The sequence below is a fragment of the Salmo salar genome, chromosome 15 (genome assembly GCF_965601325.2).
Source record: "Salmo salar chromosome 15, fSalSal1, whole genome shotgun sequence".
Lineage (NCBI taxonomy): Eukaryota > Metazoa > Chordata > Actinopteri > Salmoniformes > Salmonidae > Salmo > Salmo salar.
The window spans coordinates 76,945,175-76,965,478 of record NC_138305.1 but is presented as its reverse complement, the minus strand read 5'-3'; the positions used below and the strand labels follow the sequence as shown (position 1 = coordinate 76,965,478).

The following is a 20,304-nucleotide window of genomic DNA, read 5'->3' as shown; positions in this document are numbered from 1 at the left end:
TCCTGTTTGTTTTTTTACATTACCCTCCATTTAATTGAAACGGATTAATTCAAGTTTCAGCATTTCAAGCTAATGAATCAGAAACCTTCCATGTCACCTCTGACACTAAGGTGTATATGTGTTTGTGTGTGTGTGTGTGTGCGTAGGCCAGCCCAACCTTACAGTAATTCGTTATACATTGGTGAGGACTTGGGCTACGCAGCTCAATGTCAAATTGAAATTTTGAAGGATGTTTTCACTGTCAGCCTTTTGGCCTCATAAAGAATTCATATGCTCTGTGGAATCAGTGAAAGACACCCCCCCCCCCCCCCCCCCCATGTCTCATTGAATAACCTCATGATAACCTGTACACAATGGCAACCACAAATAAAGACAGTGGCTTACACGTTCAATCTAAAAAGTAACAAAAAAGGCATAAAATACAAATCAACCACTATTAGAAAACCTAGAAATACATTGGCCTAGAGAGACTCACAGGTAACTTTGCATTGTAACTCTGTGTCTCTTGTCGTTAATCTCTCTCAGAATCGGACTTCCACACGGTTTCCTTGTGTCTGGAATCTAGGTTTCTAGATCATTCCAGCCAGCCAAGGAGGAAGGAATAGTCCCAGTGTTCCCAGTATACACACTAGTACAAACATCCAGAGAAATATCCTGTCAATGACCATGGCCACATACTTCCAGTCCTCCTTTACCTGATAGAGAAGAAGAAAAGAGATGAGATGGTCATTTCGAATATCCACACCACACCGCACATACATTTTACAGGCTGTCAATTTCTGCCCTTGATTGATTTCTCGCGAATGGATGATTTTTTTCATTACAAGGGGAAGCTATCCCTTCAATGTCAGTCATTCCCAGCTTGCTTATGAAATATTCAGGACAACATTGTAAAGCCTTATTTGTTTCAAAGAGAAGCATACACTGGCTAGAGCTCCTGGCCATATACTTCAGCTACATTGTGCTACTATCTTTTGCAGAGACCACCAATCTTTGCCTTGGATATGCCCTGGCTTGTTTATTCAGCAGCTTCTCTTCACAGTAGAAACAATCCTCGATTGCTAATCAAAGCTTGTCTGTGTCACACCTGTTTGCCTATGACTCTCATCTATCGATATATCTTTACCAAGGACATCAAAGTGATTTCCTGCCTATTGGTTTTCTGCTCGCAATACCACGACCCTGTTGTGCTTCAAAAGAAAACACAGGAACCTTGTCTCAAGGACACCTGGAAAGGCTTGTATTTTCAAATTTAGGGGAGCGGCCATCCATTAAATATGAAGGAATGGATTTGGCAAGGTAGTGAGAAAAGTCTCAAATGCCATTTTTTCTGAATACCCCAGAGCTAAACCTTACTTTTACCTAAAGACTTTTCATGTGGATCATGACTACAATATACAGTATATCAGGGGTCTCCAACCTTTTCTAGCATTACTTAAAAAAAATGAAACGTGTGGCGAGCTACTTGTTTTTTGGTAGCTTTCAAATAGGTACATTCTTCTCCTGTCCCCTGCAACTCTTCCCCGGGTCTTTAGTGTACAAGATAAAGTAGTCCACTATGTTTTCTGTCAATATACCTGGTAAAATAGTGGTTAATAAACAACTCTAAGGGGGGCCCCATAAAATCTGTTTTATATTTTCCCAAATTACGTTTTAATTATAATTCTTTTTACTCTCAAAATTACAATTGTTCCTTGAGAAACAACGAAATTTGATGTTCTGAGTCCTTGTCAATGCTTAAATCACATAAGACAATTTTTTTTGAAAACTAACAAATAGATTTTTGAGTAATTTCCCTTAAATTGTGCATCTAACCCTATTACAGGGGCTGAGTCACTGGCTTACTGGTGCTCTTCCATGCCGTCCCTAGGAAGGGTGCGTCACTTGAGTGGGTTGAGTGACGTGATATTCCTGTCCGGATTGGCGCCCCCCTTGGGTTGTGCCGTGGTGGAGATCTTTGTGGGCTATACTCGGCCTTGTCTCAGGATGGTAAGTTGGTGGTTGAAGATATCCCTCTAGTGGTGTGGGGGCTGTGCTTTGGCAAAGTGGGTGGGGTTATATCCTGCCTGTTTGGCCCTGTCCGGGGGTATTGTCGGACGGGGCCACAGTGTCTCCCGACCCCTCCTGTCTCAGCCTCCAGTATTTACGCTGCAGTAGTTTATGTGTCAGGGGGCTAGGGTCAGTCTGTTATTTCTCCTGTCTTATCCGGTGTCCTGTGTGAATTTAAGTATGCTCCCTCTAATTCTCTAATTCTCTCTTTTTCTCTTTTTCTCTCTTTTTCTCTCTCTCTTTCTTTTTTCTCTTTCTCTCTCTTGGAGGACCTGAGCCCTAGGACCATGCCTCGGGACTACCTGGCCTGATGACTACTTGCTGTCCCCAGTCCACCTGGTCGTGCTGCTGCTCCAGTTTCAACTGTTCTGCCTGCGGCTATGGAACCCTGACCTGTTCACTGGACGTGCTACCTGTCCCAGACCTGCTGTTTTCAACTCTCTAGAGACAGCAGGATACTCTGAATGATCGGCTATGAAACGCCAACTGACATTTACACCTGAGGTGCTGACCTGTTGCACCCTCGACAACCACTGTGATTATTATTATTTGACCCTGCTGGTTTTAGGCTGGGTTTCTGTACAGCATTTTGTAATATCAGCTGATGTAAGAAAGGCTTCATAAATACATTTGATTGATTGATCAAGCATGTGAGGAATGTGCCGGTCTAGCAACGGTTCTGTACTGCTGTTGCTCATTTCATGGCAAAGTTTGCAAATAACAAATAATAGATACAAATGATGTACTTACTCATGAAATACTTCTGCCAGGTAAGTGTACTTTGCAGTTAACATTTAATTGAGACAGTTTTGTGGAAAGTATGTCTGTCAACCCACAAGGCGGTTATCAAATCAACTGGCTACACATGTAGTGAAAGACAAATATTGCTGAAAATGTATTGGCTGATAATGTGTTAGGTTTGGCTTTTTAAGCCAATAGTGGCAAACCGGGGTAGGAGAATGTCAATGTTTTGTTGATTTGATAGTAGCTGGGAGCTTGTGGTGTCTGATACTTGTGAGATTTGTTTATGACAGTTTGCAATGGAAAGCGTGACAATTGCATGTATTTTCAGAATTGTTTGGCGAGCTACTCATCTGTGGGCTGCAAGCTACAGTACTAGTAGCTTGCGATCGACCTGTTGGAGACCCCTGCAGTATATCAAGTCATAGAGTAACCTTGCAACAAGATCTTCATAGAAGACAATGGTACTTTCAACATTGAGAGAATGTTATTAAAACCATTTAAGGTTCATAAGGAAATTAAGGAACTCTGACAGAAAAGGTAATGTCAACAAACTCACTGAGAAGTCGGCGTCCTCTGCCCTGAGGTGGTCAGCGATGTACTGCACACCCTCAATGGCCCTTCTCATCGACGGGGATATTCTGGGGACCATGGTTTCCCGGATCACTAGATCAACGGTGGGCTCTGTGGAGGAGGCTCTAGCTAGTTGGTCTAGCAGGACCTGTCTCTTTAGCCTTCCTTCACCTACAGCCTCTCGGCCCTTGCCACCACCAGCAATCCCACCCCCTTCCTCGTGCAGGCAGCAGTACTGGAAGCTGTGGGAGCGGCAGCGGTGCCCGACCCTTTGGGGGGGCTCCCAGTTAGGCTCCCTCTGGTGGTCAAACACATGCTCTACACTGTGGCTCCGCCCGGTGGGGGACAGTATTCGTGGCTCGTCCCGGGGAAGAGAGTGGACTGGACCCAGGGGACCCAGCGGCAGAGACGGGGGAGAGGAGGACGGAGTGGAGGAGTGGGTTGAGCAGGACAAAGGGGAGGCGGTGTTCCCGAGCTTGCCAGGCTCCTCCAGGAGGATGGAGTACTGGCTGGAAGGGGAGCGGCAGAAGAGCTGGGGGGCCTTGAGAGGGTGCTCCTCTAAGGGCAGGCCCTGGGTAGGAGAGGGAGATGGTGAAGGGGAAAGGGCCAGGATGTTGGAGCTGTCAGAGGGGGTGGCAGGCAGTGTGTGTCCCAGCTGTCCTAGCTGTCCTAGCCCTGTTTCCACCCCGGCCCAGAAACACTGCGACTGACTAACTGCTGTCGAGGAGCTGGTCCGGTGCATCATCTCAATCAGCTTCCGGCAGTTCTGCTTGGCGGTGGCTGGTGGACGCTTCATGAAAAGCACACGAGGCACCAGGTCTAGGAAGACCCGGCGCACCCAGTGCGGCATGCCGTGGGTACGCGGCGAGCGGTGGTGCACGTTGAGCACAAAGACGGTGATGATGATCGAGAGGGTGACGAAGATCATTGTGAAGAGGAGGTACTCGCCGATGAGTGGGATGACCAGCGAGGTAGACGGGATGATCTCGGTAATGAGCAAGAGGAAGACGGTGAGAGACAGCAACACAGAGATACACAGGGTGATCTTCTCGCCACACTGGGAGGGCAGATAGAAGACCAAGACAGTCAGACAGGAGATCAACAGACATGGTATAATCAGGTTGATGGTGTAGAAGAGCGGCAGCCTGCGGATGATGAAGTAATAGGTGATGTCGGGGTAGATCTCGGTGCAGCACTCGTACTTCTTGGTGTTGTACTTGCCCACGGCGTTGATGATGACCCACTCGCCACTCTCCCAGTAGTCCATCTGGTCCACATCACTGGCTATGCTGATCAAGTCGATCTTGGCACGGTCGTAAGTCCATGATCCAAACTTCATCTTGCAGTTCTGCTGGTCGAAGGGGAAGAAGGTGACGTCAATGCTGCAGGAGGACTTGTAGATGGCCGGCGGCATCCACTTGATGCGTCCGTCGTAGAACAGGTGGGCCTTGGTCAGGTGGGTCACCGCGAAGTCACCATCAGCGCTACAGAGGAAATACATTAGAGAAGTAGCAACCCCTTGAATGTGTTATTCATGCAATATCATCATTGGAAATATGGCAGTTACTTTAAGGATTTAGTCTACAAACACTATATGGACCATTTACATTTTTTTTTACTTTGCGTGCATTTCTTAAGTCAGCATTGGTTTCCAGACTTAAATTAGCACTATATCATTTGTGAAGAATTTAACAGATCCAAACCCAGTGTTATTCATGAACAATTTTACACAATACAACACTATATTATCACTGACTGCATGTTCAGGTACAATAAGGAACACACCAACAAACACCATTTTTGAGGAACAAAACTACAAAATGCATGTACTCATGAACTGAGTTTGCGATATTCCCAAATGCATTTTCCCTGCCTGCTGCCAACAGTAAATGTAATTTGTGTACTACTAATAATTGACTGAGCTTTGAACTCATGCTTCCATGTTTGCTTGGACTATTTTCACATTAGACCACACATGTTAATTTATTGATTTCATGAAACCAAAAGTCTGGATGCCATGAACTGCGAAAGGTGATGATGTTTCTTTGTGATATCCAATCATTCACAAATGTCTGTATGGTTCACCTAGCCACCAGCCCGGTTATGAAAACCCAGCTGCAGGTTAGAAACCCAATCTAGCTATCCTTATCAGTTTACTGTCCTTTTACAGAATGTAAAATGTGTCCAACAATGGGTATCAGTCAAAGGGGGACATGTTGTCTTTGACCTCCCAAAGCACATCCAATCACATTTTGTCCTCTATTCCCCTCCTAGTCTATTGCATTGTGCAATGTAATAAATCAAATACGTTTTGTTTATGACCAGGCTCATTTTGACTGACCTCTCTCAGATCTATTTTAGCCAAATTAAGTAATGACATAGGACAAAAGATTTGGCTCGATGCTTAAACATATTTCCAGCTGTTCTAATACTCATCCCATTTGTTGTGAAGGGATTTCACCGACCTCAATCGTTACTCATCAAAACAGCGGTCTATATAAGACAATATACATAAGCCGGTCTGGTTTTCCTTTTTCGTTCAGTCCACGCATTCGGTTTCACTCTATAACGGTGACGAACCGTGACAATCAGTCTACTCCGGAGAACACTTGAGGGGGCAAAAGCGAGGGGCTGAGGGCACAACTACTAAATACACCCCATATGTTCACTATTGGAATGACTCTTGAGAGTTGAACTGCGGGACAGACCAAGCAAAAAAGGAAAATTGGAATTCGGAGTCAGAATTTGGAATCGAAAATGCATCAGTCAATATTGAAGTCTTTCATAACGAGTTGCTGTCCAGCTGTCAAACTATTACACTGTTAGTTTCGGTACACCTTAGGCAACTTGTTTGAAGTGAAGGATTGCCTAAAAACAAGTACTTTACTTGTTATAAAGCACAATATCAGGCCTCCAAATGATTTCCGAGGGGATGCGGATGGAGGTGACATTCTCATACTCCTCTGGGTTCCAGCGGAGTTTATAATCATTCCACTCCTGCGGGGAATAAAGATGAAATATTATATTCATGTAGGCACGTTACATTACAAAGAATATATGTCAAAGGTAAATGTGAAATACAATCATGGCAATTGCTCTTGCCGTGACCGCACTCTCCGAGGGTGTGTTGGGATATGTAAAAAATACATTTTCATTTCACACATGCATATAATACACACTTAGATAAGCACCCACCTAATTATAATTATTTTTTAATTATAGTTCATAGAGATCTATTATATTATATTCTATTTGTGTTCTATTTAATTCTATGGCCCAGTTAATGTACAATGGAGCTCTGCATTTGATTCGAACGTACTTGTTTCACCCAGACGTTGGTCGTCATCATCTGGTTCTTCTCGTCCTGTTTGCACAAAAAGAAGGATGGAGTTGAAGGGTGTACCGTAAAAAAATGTAAATAAATATAAATATACTGTGCCTTCGGAAGGTATTCAGACCCCTTGACTTTTCCAAATGTTGTTACATTACAGCCTTATTCTAAAATGGATTAAGTAAAAATAAATCCTCAGCAATCTATACACAATACCCCATAATGACAAAGCATAAACAGGTTTTTAGAAATGTTGCACATTTATTAAGAATTAAAAACTAAAATTCCCATTTACATTAGTAATAAGATCCTTTGCTATTAGACTCGAAATTGAGCTCAGGTGCATCCTGTTTCCATTGATCATCCTTGAGATGTTTCTACAACTTGATTGGAGTCCACCTGTGGTAAATTTAATTGATTGGACATGATTTGGAAAGGCACACACCTGTCTATATAAAGTCCCACAGTCGACAGTGCGTGTCAGAGCAAAAATCAAGTCATGAAGGAATTGTCTGTAGAGCTCCAAGACAGGATTGTGTCGAGGCACAGATCTGGGGAAGGGTACCAAAAAATGTCTGCAGCATTGAAGGTCCCCAAGAACACAGTGGCCTACATCATTCTTCAATGGAAGAAGTTTGGAACCACCAAAACTCTTCCAAGAGCTGGCCGCCCAGCCAAACTGAGCAATCGGGGGAGAAGGGCCTTCATCAGGGAGGTGACCAAAACCCTATGGTCACTCTGACAGAGCTCTAGAGTTCCTCTGTGGAGATGGGAGAACCTTCCAGAAGGACAACTCTCTCTGCAGCACAGTTGCAGGCACATAACAGCCCAGTTGCAGTTTGCCAAAAGGCACCTAAAGTCTCTCAGACCATGAGAAACAAGATTCTCTCAGACCATGAGAAACCTGGCACCATCCCTACGGTGAAGCATGGTGGTGGCAGCATCATGCTGTGGTGATGTTTTTCAGCGGCAGGGATTAGTCAGGATCAAGCCAAAGATGAATGAAGCAAAGTACAGAGAGATCCTTGATGAAAACCTGCTCCAGAGCGATCAGGACCTCCGACTGGGGAGAAGGTTCACCTTCCAACAGGACAACAACCCTAAGCACACAGCCAAGACAACGCAGTAGTGGCTTCGGGACAAGTCTCTGAATGTCCTTGAGTGGCCCAGCCAGAGCCCTGACTTGAACCCGATCGAACATCTCTGGAGAGACCTGAAAATAGCAGTGCAGCAACGCTCCCCATCCAACCTGACAGAGCTTGAGACGAACTGAAGAGAAGAATGGGAGAAACTCCCCAAATACAGATGTGCCAAGCTTGTAGCGTCATACCTATGAAGGCTCAATACTGTAATCGTTGCCAAATACTTATGTAAATGTGATATTTTTTATTTAAAAAATATATAAATTGGCTAAAATGTCTAAAAACCTGTTGTTGCTTTGTCATATTAGGGGTATTGTGTGTACGTTGATGAGGGGAAAAAAACTATTGAATCAATTTTAGACTAACGTAACAAAATGTGGAAAAAGTCAAGGGGTCTGAATACGTTACAAAGGCGCTGTGTGTACGTATATATATATATATATATATATTTTTTTTTTTTCTTCCAAAAACATTCTTACTCTATAGAGACATAAGGTCACACAAATATTTAGGGAGATTGCACTGCTTTGCCTCAAATGACCTATTAATGTTAACTTTGGTGTGGGAGGTAGCCTAGCAGTTAGAGTGTTGGGACAGTAACCAAAAGGTGGAAAAATCTGCTGTTCTGCCCTCACAACAACTGCTCCCTGGGAGTCAATGATGTGGACCTTGATTAAGGCAGCCCCCCGCACCTCTCTTTGTGTTAAAACTGCAATATGTAATTTAGTGGGAGTCCCGACCAAATTCATATTGAAATCTGCGTTATAGATCTGTTATTTTCATTGAAAGCAAGTCTAAGAAGAGGTAGATCAGTTCTATGTGCGCTATTTCAATTCTTGCCATTCTTAAGTTTATTTTTTGCGTCTTTTACTAGGTTTTGTACATCGGCTTCAAATGAGCTGAAAACACAATATTGTGGGTTATTGAAAATATATTTCACAGCGGTTTAGATGGTACAATGATAAACTGAAATTAGGCAAACTATTAGAATTTTTGCAACCAGGAAATGGTGGAGCGATTTCTGCATATTGAACCTTTAAATGCAGAAGACACATTTCGGTTGAATGCATTCAGTTGTGCAACTGACAAGGTATCCCTTTCCCTCCTCTCAACATTATTTTCAAGATGTTCCAAGATGAACATTTGGGTTAAAGTATGCATAGTGGTGAATCATGTATGATAATACAGTCCTGTAAAGCATTTTGAAAACCCAAACAACATGCTACCCACAAGTGCTTGTTGAATTTCTAATGATCAGCTTTTTGGTCCCTAAACGCCTATGTCCTATTTGTCCCAAGAAAGCCATATGCTTCATGACTAAGTTACAAAATAAACATTAGACAAATGTGTGAATACAACACAATGTAACATTCCTTTTGAAAAAAAAATCTGCCTGTGTTCTCTGCTCACAAGTCTTTGGCCGGTAATTCTAGCCAGAAATTACTCTTTAGAGGCAGCAAAGCAGGCAAGTGGAGAGAGTAAGCCTTTTAATTGTGTGTCAACATTGTGAGGACCGTCCCCTTAGGAAACATGGTACACAAGTTTAATCTAAAGCTTTTAATTAATGAGTTAAAGGCTGTGAAGACCAATGATTGTATTTGCCTTTTAAAATCCAACTCGCTGTATAGGTTTATTACAGTCTCTGGAGTCAATAACTTTCTCATAGTTTCTAGGGGGGAGACAAGCGCTTTAAAATTCTTGAAATGAAGGGTCCTGGCATAGGTCTTGCCCCTGAGACATGGCTATAGACTCATATGGTTTCACAACCAGTCTACAACCATGTTTCAGCCTATCAATAAGACTAAAACAGATCAAGTCATGTTTAAAACAATTATATTGCACTACAGTGTGGCCAAACACAGTGAATCCTAACTTCTACCTAAATCACTAGTTTCCTTTTGACACGTGGAAATTTGACTGAAGTTTAAGTTAAAGATTTCACCCCAGTGCATCTGTCAATCACAACAAAATTATGTGAATAACTATAGGAGTCGTTTGAGTTTGCTAACCACGTCGATAAGCTGGGCGATGGAGAGGCCAAAGTGGACCAGCACCACGTCTGAGGTGTTGGCCACAGGCCGGGACAGCTTGTTGTAGTGGGCAAACAGGTTCTTGAGAAGCCTCTCCTCAGCGGCATGGGCAGCATGGAAAGCATGGACCCGGGGTCCACCAAGAGGACACACTGGGGGGAGGAAGAAAGACAATAGTCAGGGTGTCTAGTTCCACACACAGCTTTGGAGAACAACAAGTTACTGCATTTTGGTACAGTATCAAATGAAAGTGTTTGAAAATAGATCTTAGGCCACTGCTTACTTGGGCTACAGACAGTGGACAAGTGAATGCTTAGGCTGTCCCTCTGTGAAATACATATTCTTTATCATTAACTCAATAACCTACTATCGTCACTTTTCTACTGATATTTTTGTTTCAGGGTATTAATATTATGTAATGAAAAACATATACCCATGTGGAATCAGGAAGTAAACCGTTGTCTTTTCATACAAGTCAGACAACAATCATCTAGTATCTTACTCCTGATGCTTGGCTAGTACCTACCAACTATTTTGCTACTTTGATTTGACATTACCATCATTATCTCCTTCTGGAGAGCTCATTCCTATCATTAACTCCTTCTGGAGAGCTCATTCCTATCATTATCTCCTTCTGGAGAGCTCATTCCCATCATTAACTCCTTCTGGAGAGCTCATTCCCATCATTAACTCCTTCTGGAGAGCTCATTCCCATCATTAACTCCTTCTGGAGAGCTCATTCCCATCATTAACTCCTTCTGGAGAGCTCATTCCCATCAGAAACTCCTTCTGGAGAGCTCATTCCCATCATTAACTCCTTCTGGAGAGCTCATTCCCATCAGAAACTCCTTCTGGAGAGCTCATTCCCATCATTAACTCCTTCTGGAGAGCTCATTCCTATCATTAACTCCTTCTGGAGAGCTCATTCCCATCATTAACTCCTTCTGGAGAGCTCATTCCCATCATTAACTCCTTCTGGAGAGCTCATTCCCATCATTAACTCCTTCTGGAGAGCTCATTCCCATCATTATCTCCTTCTGGAGAGCTCATTCCTATCATTAACTCCTTCTGGAGAGCTCATTCCCATGTCTATTCTCCTTTTTAGATTCTTGGATTCTTTTAACCTTTACACATACTTTTGCATTGGACCTTTAACTCCCTGACATTTAAACTCAGAGTACAATCCTGTGTGTCATCTAAAAAGAGAGATCTATTAGACGCAGAAATTGAGAGGTCACACATATGCAACACTGCATACAAACTGTAGACCCCACCCCTCCCACCACCAAAAGCTCATATCTTATAATGAGTTTCTCTCAAGCAGACAGCCATCGTAAAAACAGCTCTTTGCATTTGGATAGGAGGTGTAATCTGAAAGAGGGGGACCTCTGCTGAGTGTTGGCATATGGTAACATAAGACAGTATCAGATCGAGAGAGAGAAGGAAGCAGAAGAGGATCAAAAAGAGGAATGAAGGCTGAAGGCAGTTGGAGTACATTGTTTCTCTCTCTCTTTTCTTTCTTCCCCTCTCTCCCTCTCTTTTCTTTCTTCCCCTCTCTCTCTCTCCTCTCTCTCGCGCTCTCTCGTCTCAGCCGCTCTCTCTCACTATCTCATCCTCTCTCTCTTTCCCCCCTCTCTCTTTCCCCTAACTCTCTCTTTCTCCGTCCCTCCCCTTCTCTTTCCCTCCCATTCGGCTCAGATGAGTGAACTCAATTACATCCCTCCTTTTTAGAATCGGCTCACATAGCAGGGAGGATGACCTAACGATGTCTGAGAACAATTAGGAGAGGAGTGAGAGCAAAGTCTGGGGGATGTTTAAGCCCAGTCTTTTATTTATTCATTATTTCTATGCCATTGCACATGTATTGAGTACTGTACATACACAGCCCTATAGGATGTTAATTGCCAAATATAACAGACTTCTGCAAAGATACCTAAGTGTGAACATTAACAATGGTGAGTCGGTGACACAGTGCATCTTAGCATGCTGCCCGTACACTCAGGTCCTCATCTCCACTCAATCAAAGCTGATGGGCTGTCCTTCAGTTGCCTGAAATCTGGCATCCTCTTCTATTTTTAAAGGCTCAGGATCAATAACGTATTAAATGGATATACTTATTTTTTCTTCTCTCCGTTTACACCTGGATCTGCTTGACATGTCCAGACACCGGACAACCTTGAGACGCGTCAGGGAAACCTTTCATTCCAATAACTGCTGGGAGGGACAGGTATGTTTGTCCCTATCGTTGGATTTTGACTTACAAGCTTTGTCGCAGACAAAACAAGAGATATGCATCCTGCATGGCTTCTCAATAGATACAAGTTTATTTTCAACACTGAGGGTAGGTGTCTGTATCAGTCTTATTTTGGCTCTTGATAGACTGTTCTTTACAATGGTCTCTATCCATTTCTTAGCCACTACTTACTGGCAAAGACAACATTTAAACAATAAGGTCATAAGAACATCCCTTAGCCTTGGTATATTGGCCATATATCACAAATCCCCGAGGTGCCTTATTGCTATAATAAACTGGTTACCAACATAATTAGAGCAGTAAAAATACATGTTTTGTCAAACCTGTGATATACGGTCTGAAAAACCACGGCTATCAGCCAATCAGCATTCAGGGCTTGAACCACCCAGTTTATAATTTCTCTTAAACGATTATCATCATCCTCACTGTGTAATTGTGAATGAAATCTGTTTACTGTAAAACAATGACTTCTTTTAACTGACACAACTAAATGAAAATCTACTGTATATCTGAATGTGACTGGTAAAGACTGGTATGGGTCTCTCCTGTAAAATACATTTGTGCTGTCCAGGGACACATATAAAATAAGTGGTTTCCTTTGGCTTGCATGAATATTAAGTGTACCCAAATCTGTCCTCCTTATGATGAATTTGTTTTCATTAGTCAATAGTGTATGCACAGCACAGGAGGCTGCTGAGAGGACGGCAGCTCATAATAATGTCTGGAACGGAGCGAGTGGAATGGTATCAAACACATGGAAACTAGCCGTTACCACAAGCCCATCCTCCCCAATTAGACGGTGTCATCAACCTACTGTGATGCACACCATATTCCAACTCCCTCACAACAACTGAGTCCAAACAACAAGCACAACAGGGAATCCGTCTCTCAAAAGCAGGCTTAAAATCAACATGATCCATAATGAAAATGTGTCATTGCAAATCATTGTGATAAACACCTGATATAGTGTGGGGTTTATATGTTTGAGAATATTTGATATGACATTTGTTATTGATCACATTACAAATATACACATCTGTAACATACGATTCATGTTTTATCATGACATAATCTAAACAATTTATAATCTATAGGAAACTGTAACGTCAAGTCCAACAAGCATGTCAATGATCAGCCTATAAACTGAAACTCACAGAGACAACATCAATTAAAGGTCGAATTTCACAAGACTTTACCTTGAGAAGGATGCACGAAGAAAAGTGTGCTCAGCAAGCGTAAGCACCTGGAAAGATTCATAGTGCATACGCTAATGTGTAGTTTCCAGTAGTCAACTATCTCCTATATTTGGTGGGCTTCGGTCTTTTCAAAGGGTGTCAAATCCCCTTTAATCAACTTGCATAAATGTTCTACCAGTTGGATGTGGGATGGCTTGTCCAACCCTGTCAAGTCGCCAACAAAACAGAAAGGTAGTAGATAGATGGTTAAGATCTCCTACAGTCTTTGGTTGGAGACAAAGTAGAGCTAAAATCAGTCTTGGAGTCTTCGTGAAGGACGTGCCGCTTCTCCATCTGCATGTTTCTCCTCTCAGTGACCAGCTGGCTAGTATACATGAATATGAATGACCACAAGCCCTTCTGTTCTGTCCCTTAACTCACCATCTCAAAGTCTCTCCTCGATCCCATGGAATCCTCAAGCCAAGTGTGGCTCCCCACTCTCTCTTTCATTACCTCTCTCTCTCTATCCTCCTCCTCCCCGCCACCTCTAATATCTCTCTCTCTCCTCGCTCTCCTTTCTCTCCTCTCTCTCTCTGCTCACACTCTCTTTCCCTCTCTGCTCACACTCACACTCTATCAGTTGATTTTGTTTTTTTAACCTGTGTGTCATGATCGCATCTGGTGGGATAGACAAAATAAACATGTGGACGATGGTGCACGCACTCGCGTGTCTGGTGTAGTCAGCATGTTACCCTTGAGTTCTAACGTCCAAATTCTGTCCACAGTCCATCCGTTTGTTTTCACCTCCAGAAATACTATATCCTCTTTATCCTGTCTTACCTTTCATCCTGAATGATATATCTTCATCTTCCTCCCCCTTTCCTTCCTCCCTCTTTCTCACTTGACATAGTCCTCTCTCTAGCCCTAGCTGTCTCTATGCAGCATCTCAACTCCCCCCTTAGACAGATAAAGCCTAATATTTTTGGGACCAAATGCTCCCCTATCACTCCATTCTACACATTCCATATGCTGGCATACTGTAGTTTCAGCTCATTGGCAAAGATGGGCATATATATATATATATATATATATATATATATATATATATATATATATATATATATATATATATATATATATATATATATATATATATATAGAGGCCTTTCATAGTCAAGAGGTGAGCATGAACCATACAGCTTTTCACTTTTTGATGTACTCACCTTGCATTGCAAGGATGATAAAAAAAAAAGACATGGTATCGACATTGAATAGCTGAAAAGGGTGCTCAGACAGAAGAAAATGGTTTTAAAAGAAGCTTCAATCAAGCGTTATCCATTTACCTTACAAGGTCCGCTTCAGCGAAAACCCTGCATTGAAAACTATTGAACAGTGTAGTTAGGAAATAGGAGTGGCGTGATGACTAAGAAGAGGCATTTACTTGTCGGATGCTGAGTTCCTTTTCAAGGCACAGAGTACCCACAGAGAGAAGCCTCCACAGTATATGTATTGATTTTTCAAATCAAAGACACTCTCTCCAACAAGCGATGACTAACACGGACTTGACAGATGAATAGATAGATTCCTCTCCTTCTTTCGCTACACAGCAAACACAGGGCAGATGTGTGGGGTGAGTGTTTTGTTCATCTGTGTTGGCGAGAGAAAATACTTGATCGGTGACTGTTTGCTCAGACTCGATAACGAATTACTTCAGCGGATTAATTCAGGACGTATTTTGAGGGAAAGACAGGAAGTACATGAAGACCAATTAAGGTTGGGTGTTGTTGACACAAACAAACACGCCGACACGCACACGTACACAGTCCACCTTCAATGATGAGGCAGATCATCTGTGCTTTTGGCTTGTTGCTGGGGGGTGGGAGGTGGAGAAAAGGAAAGGAAAAAAGAAGCTGTTTCATTAAACCTGGTGAGGAGAGAAATGAGGGGTGGGATTCACTTTTGGCACTGGCCTCCTTAATAATTGAGCGAAGGAAGTGCCGAGGTGGTGTGACACGGGGGGTGGGGGGGTGGTGTTCACAACAGGTAATAAGAACATGCTAGATAGTATGAGCCTGGCTATAGCGAAGGAAAAGTTAGGATATTCAAGATTCCTCCATCGTAGAGTATCCACAGTAGAACAGCACCATCTATTCCAGAGCAGCATTGAAACAACCCACCAGACTAACAATGATCTAAACTGTAGATCAGGTGTATCTAAAGAGAAAGACAATGATGATGAGGAAGAGGGCTATAGATTTTACATTTATATATTTCATGTTAATCAAATAACTGTCAGTAGTCGCGAGGGAATCCCTCGCTACCAAAATAGTTCCATTATTGATGGGCCCCAAAACCACTGAAGCATCTCAAGGTATAGATCAAAACACACAGAGCTCCCTTGATATGAGGGTGTGTGTGTGCGTGTGTGTGTGTGTGTGTGTGCGCGTGCGTGCGTGTGTGTGTGTGTGTGTAGCCACGTAGTTGCACTCAGAGAGCTACAGTACCAGTCAAAAGTTTGGACACACCTACTCATTCAAGATTTTTTCTATATTATAGAATAACAGTGAAGACATCATAATTATGAAATAACACATTTGGAATATTGTAGTTACCAAAAAAGTTTTAAACAAAATATATTTTAGATTTCTCCTTGGCATTCTCTCAACCAGCTTCATGAGGAATGCTTTTCCAACAGTCTTGAAGGAGTGCCCACACATGCTGAGCACTTGTTGGCTGCTTTTCTTTCACTCTGGGGTCCAACTCATCCCAAACCATCTCAATTAGGTTGAGGTTGGGTGATTGTGGAGGCCAGGTAGTCTGATGCAGCACTCCATCACTTTCCTTGGTTAAATAGCCCTTACACAGGCCAGAGGTGTGTTTTGGGTCATTGTCCTGTTGAAAAAGAAATGATAGTCCCATTAAGTGCAAACCAGATGGGAGGGCATATCGCTGCAGAATGCTGTGGTAGCCATGCTGGTTAAGTGTGCCTTGAATTCTAAATAAATCCCTGACAGTGTCACCAGCAAAGCACCCCCACACCATCACATCTCCTCCTCCATGCTACATGGTGGGAATCACACATGTGAAGATCCTCCATTCACCTACTCTGCGTCTCACAAAGACACAGCGTTTGGAACCAAAAATCTCAAATTTGGACTCATAAGACTAAAGGACAGATTTCCACCGGTCTAATGTATATTGCTTGTGTTTTTTGGCCCAAGCAAGTCTCTTCTTCTTATTGGTGTCCTTTAGTAGTGGTTTATTTGCAGAAATTTGACCATGGAGGCCTGATTCCCACAGTCTCCTCTGAACAGTTGATGTTGAGATGTGTCTGTTACTTGAACTCTGCAAAGCATTTATTTGGGCTGCAATTTCTGAGGCTGGTAACTCTGGGAACTTATAATCTGCAGCAGAGGTAACTCTGGGTCTTCCTTTCCTGTGGCGGTCCTCATGAAAGCCAGTTTCATCATAGCACTTGATGTTTTTTGCGACTGCACTTGACATTTGACTAACCTTTGTGTCTTAAAGTAATGATGGACTTTCGTTTCTCTTTGCTTAGTTGAGCTGTTCTTGCCATAATGGACTTTTACTAAATAGGGCTATCTTCTCAATACCACCCCTACCTTGTCACAACACAACTGATTGGCACATTAACACATTAAGAAGGAAAGAAACTCCACAAATTAACTTTAACAAGGCACAACTGTTCACTGAAATGCATTCCAGGTGACTACCTCATGAAGCTGGTTGAGAGAATGCCAAGAGTGTGCAAAGCTGTCATCAAGGCAAATGGTGGCTACTTTGAAGAATCTCAAATATAAAATATATTTGTTTTGTTTAACACTTTTTTGGTTACTACATGACTCCATATGTGTTATTTCATAGTTTAGATGCCATCACTATTATTCTACAATGTAGAAAATAGTTAAAATTAAGGAAAACCCTGGAATGAGTAGGAGTGTCCAAACTTTTGACTGGTACCGTATGTTTTGCATGAGCGCGTCACAGACCATCTGTGTTCTTCACACACTTTACCACATCACACACACAGGTGCGCACATCCACATAAAACATATGCTCACGCCACACACGTATAAACACGAAATAAGACCAGCAGTCAAAGATCCGCTTTGATTCCTGGGAAGTGGATTGCTCCTTTAAAAGATAATTGGTTTTCTTGCTTTAGACTACAATATGCATAGGTATTCAGGTATAATTAGATTACACTCCATCCCTTTAAGATTTCAACCACATGATGCCATTCTGCAACCGTATATCACATTTACTACAAGATTAGCTAGCTAAACCATGGTCACACTAAGTTGAACTAGCTCCCTCAGTCTGAAGCCAATTTGAAACTCTTGGGCAAAGGGAAATATTGCTTCGATGCCAACCCCAAACACATCTGTACCAGCCCAAGAGGTGGTTGAAGACGGGTGGTTAAAAGGTGCCAGGACAGGGCATCTGCATGGTGTGTGCGATCTGTTGACTACACGGAATACAACCACCTTGACAAAAGTCAATGACTGAACCAGGAAAATGTAAACTTTCTGTATATGTTGATAATAAAAGAAATACATTTAAATGTGATTGTTTTCCACATAAGCCAGTGGAGAATGTAATCCAATATCCATTGTCATAGAGTGATGAGAATTCACACGTTGTCTGTGCACCAGAAATGCCATTTTGTAAATCACAATCTGGGAGATAAATGGATTAAACATTGAATTGAGACCACATTGAAACATTGACCACAGTAGTTTGAAGACAAGATGCTATAGGCCTACTGCCCGTCCAATAAGTTTCACTGACAACTTATTACAACTAATGTGCGAGATCAATATCACTGACAACAGAGGATATCAATATGAAGAGATATAATTCAATTAAATAATGCATTGTCCACAAAAGACATAATAGTTTCACAACACTATATATTACATGTATGCCTATCAAGCAACAGAGTAGGAGTGCTGATCTCACTGTGATATGAAAGGCAAAACTAATCTTAAATCACCACTATCCTGAAATGCTTGACACACATATACAGTACAGAGGCTATTTGCATGTGGAAGTTTCTTGGAGACCACTTTTAAATAAGTCTGTACATTTTTCAACGGATCTTCAGCAATACTTCAGCGATACCTATTGATACCTATTGAATCCAGCTTAGTGTATTGATCAGTCAGTGTCATTGATCAACAGAAAAAAATAATTTTACCAGGACCATTAAAACTTCTTCGGGATCGGTGTCCCTTCCACGGGACGGTTGAGCTAACGTAGGCTAATGTGATTAGCATGAGGTTGTAAGTAACAAGAACATTTCCCAGGACATTACACTTTGGATGATGTACTGTTTCAATACACCCAGTCACTACAAAGATACAGGCGTCCTTTCTAACTCAGTTGCTGGAGAAGATGGAAACCACTTAGGGATTTCACCACGAGGCCAATGTTGACTTTAAAACAGTTACAGAGTTTAATGGCTGTGATAGGACAAAACTGAGGATGGATCAACAACATTGTAGTTACTCCACAATACTAACCTATTTGAAAGAGTGAAAAGAAGGAAGTCTGTACAGAATACAAATATTCCGAAACATTCATCTTGTTTGCAACAAGGGACTAAAGTAATACTGCAAAAAAGGTGGCAAAGCAATTCACCTTTTGTCCTTAATACAAAGTGTTATGTTTGGGGCAAATTCAATACAACGCATTACAGAGTACCACTATCCATATTGTCAAGCATAGTGGTGGCTGCTTCATGTTATGAGTATGCTTGTAATCATTAAGGACTGAGGATTTTCTTTGAAAATATATAAGAATGTATCAACTCTACAAGAAACACTAGACTCTATTATTATGGTGGGAGATTTTAATACGGTCTTAAATACCTCTATGGGCCGGAAAGGAAATCACACTACAAACTATCACCCTCAGGCACATAAGGAAATCATGAATGTCATGGATATATTGGAATTAGTGGATATATGGAGACTTAAATACTCTGACCTAGTGAGATATACATGGCGGAGGCTTAATCAAGCTAGTCGTCTTGATTACTTTCTTATGCCATTCTCTCTGGCACCGAAAGTTAAAAAAGTGTTGATAGGGGAAAGAATGCGGTCGGATCATCACATAATTGGCATATATATTACTCTTACAGAATTTCCACGTGGGTGAGGATATTGGAAATTGAATCAAAGCCTACTAGATGATAAATTGTTTATAACTAGGACAGAAGAATTTATAACTGACTTTTTCAGACATAACATAGGTACAGCAGATCCCCTTATTGTACGGGACACTTTTAAATGTGCCTTTAGAGGCCATGAAATTCAGTACTCATCTATTAAACAAAAGCAATTTAGATCAAGAGTCTATATTAACAAAGTAAATTGAAGGACTAACAGTACAGTTAGATAGCAATAAAAACTGTACCATAGAGGCACAGAATAAGTTAGAGGAAAAACAAAAAGAAAAGGAGGAATTTATTCAAGAAAGATCCAGTGTAATATATAATAAAAATAAAGCAAACTGGATGCAATATTGAGAAAATGTACCATATTCTTCTCTGTTACAAATGATGGAGTTACGCATGATTCACCAAATTATATTTGAAAGAGGAAGTAAAGTACTTTAAGAATATGTTTTCATTTCAGTCTCCTCCATCTCCACTAACTGAAACTAATTGTATGGATTTTTTTCCTAATAATTATGTAAAATTAGCATCTGTACAGAAAGACTCATGCGAAGACCAAATTGCAGAGGAGGAACTTCTTGATGCAATTATAGCCTTTAAGGCTGGGAAAACTCCAGGGCTGGATGACCTACCAGTGGAAGTATACAAAACTTTATTTATGTACTCAGAGGACCATTATTAGCATGTTTTAACCACTCCTATATAAATGGCAGATTATCAGACACGCAACAAGAAGGTCTGATATCATTATTACTGAAACAGGACCCAAGTGGTGTATATAAAGGTCCAGTCCATTAAACAAATTGG

The 20,304-nt window shown here is 41.8% G+C and overlaps 1 protein-coding gene across 1 annotated transcript in view; it reads right to left on the bottom strand.

Annotated features, from left to right (window-relative positions):
- Positions 1-307: 307 nt before the first annotated feature.
- The window catches only part of LOC106572182 (neuronal acetylcholine receptor subunit alpha-4), a 73,383-nt gene continuing 53,386 nt past the window's right edge, over positions 308-20,304 (bottom strand). Inside the window, exons 8-12 of the mRNA XM_082961497.1 lie at positions 9,846-10,018; positions 6,683-6,727; positions 6,251-6,360; positions 3,350-4,847; positions 308-695 (exon numbers count right to left, since the gene is read on the bottom strand). Coding sequence (XP_082817623.1) covers positions 570-695; positions 3,350-4,847; positions 6,251-6,360; positions 6,683-6,727; positions 9,846-10,018 — 1,952 coding nt within the window. The 3' untranslated portion in view covers positions 308-569. The remainder of the gene's footprint in view (positions 696-3,349; positions 4,848-6,250; positions 6,361-6,682; positions 6,728-9,845; positions 10,019-20,304) is intronic.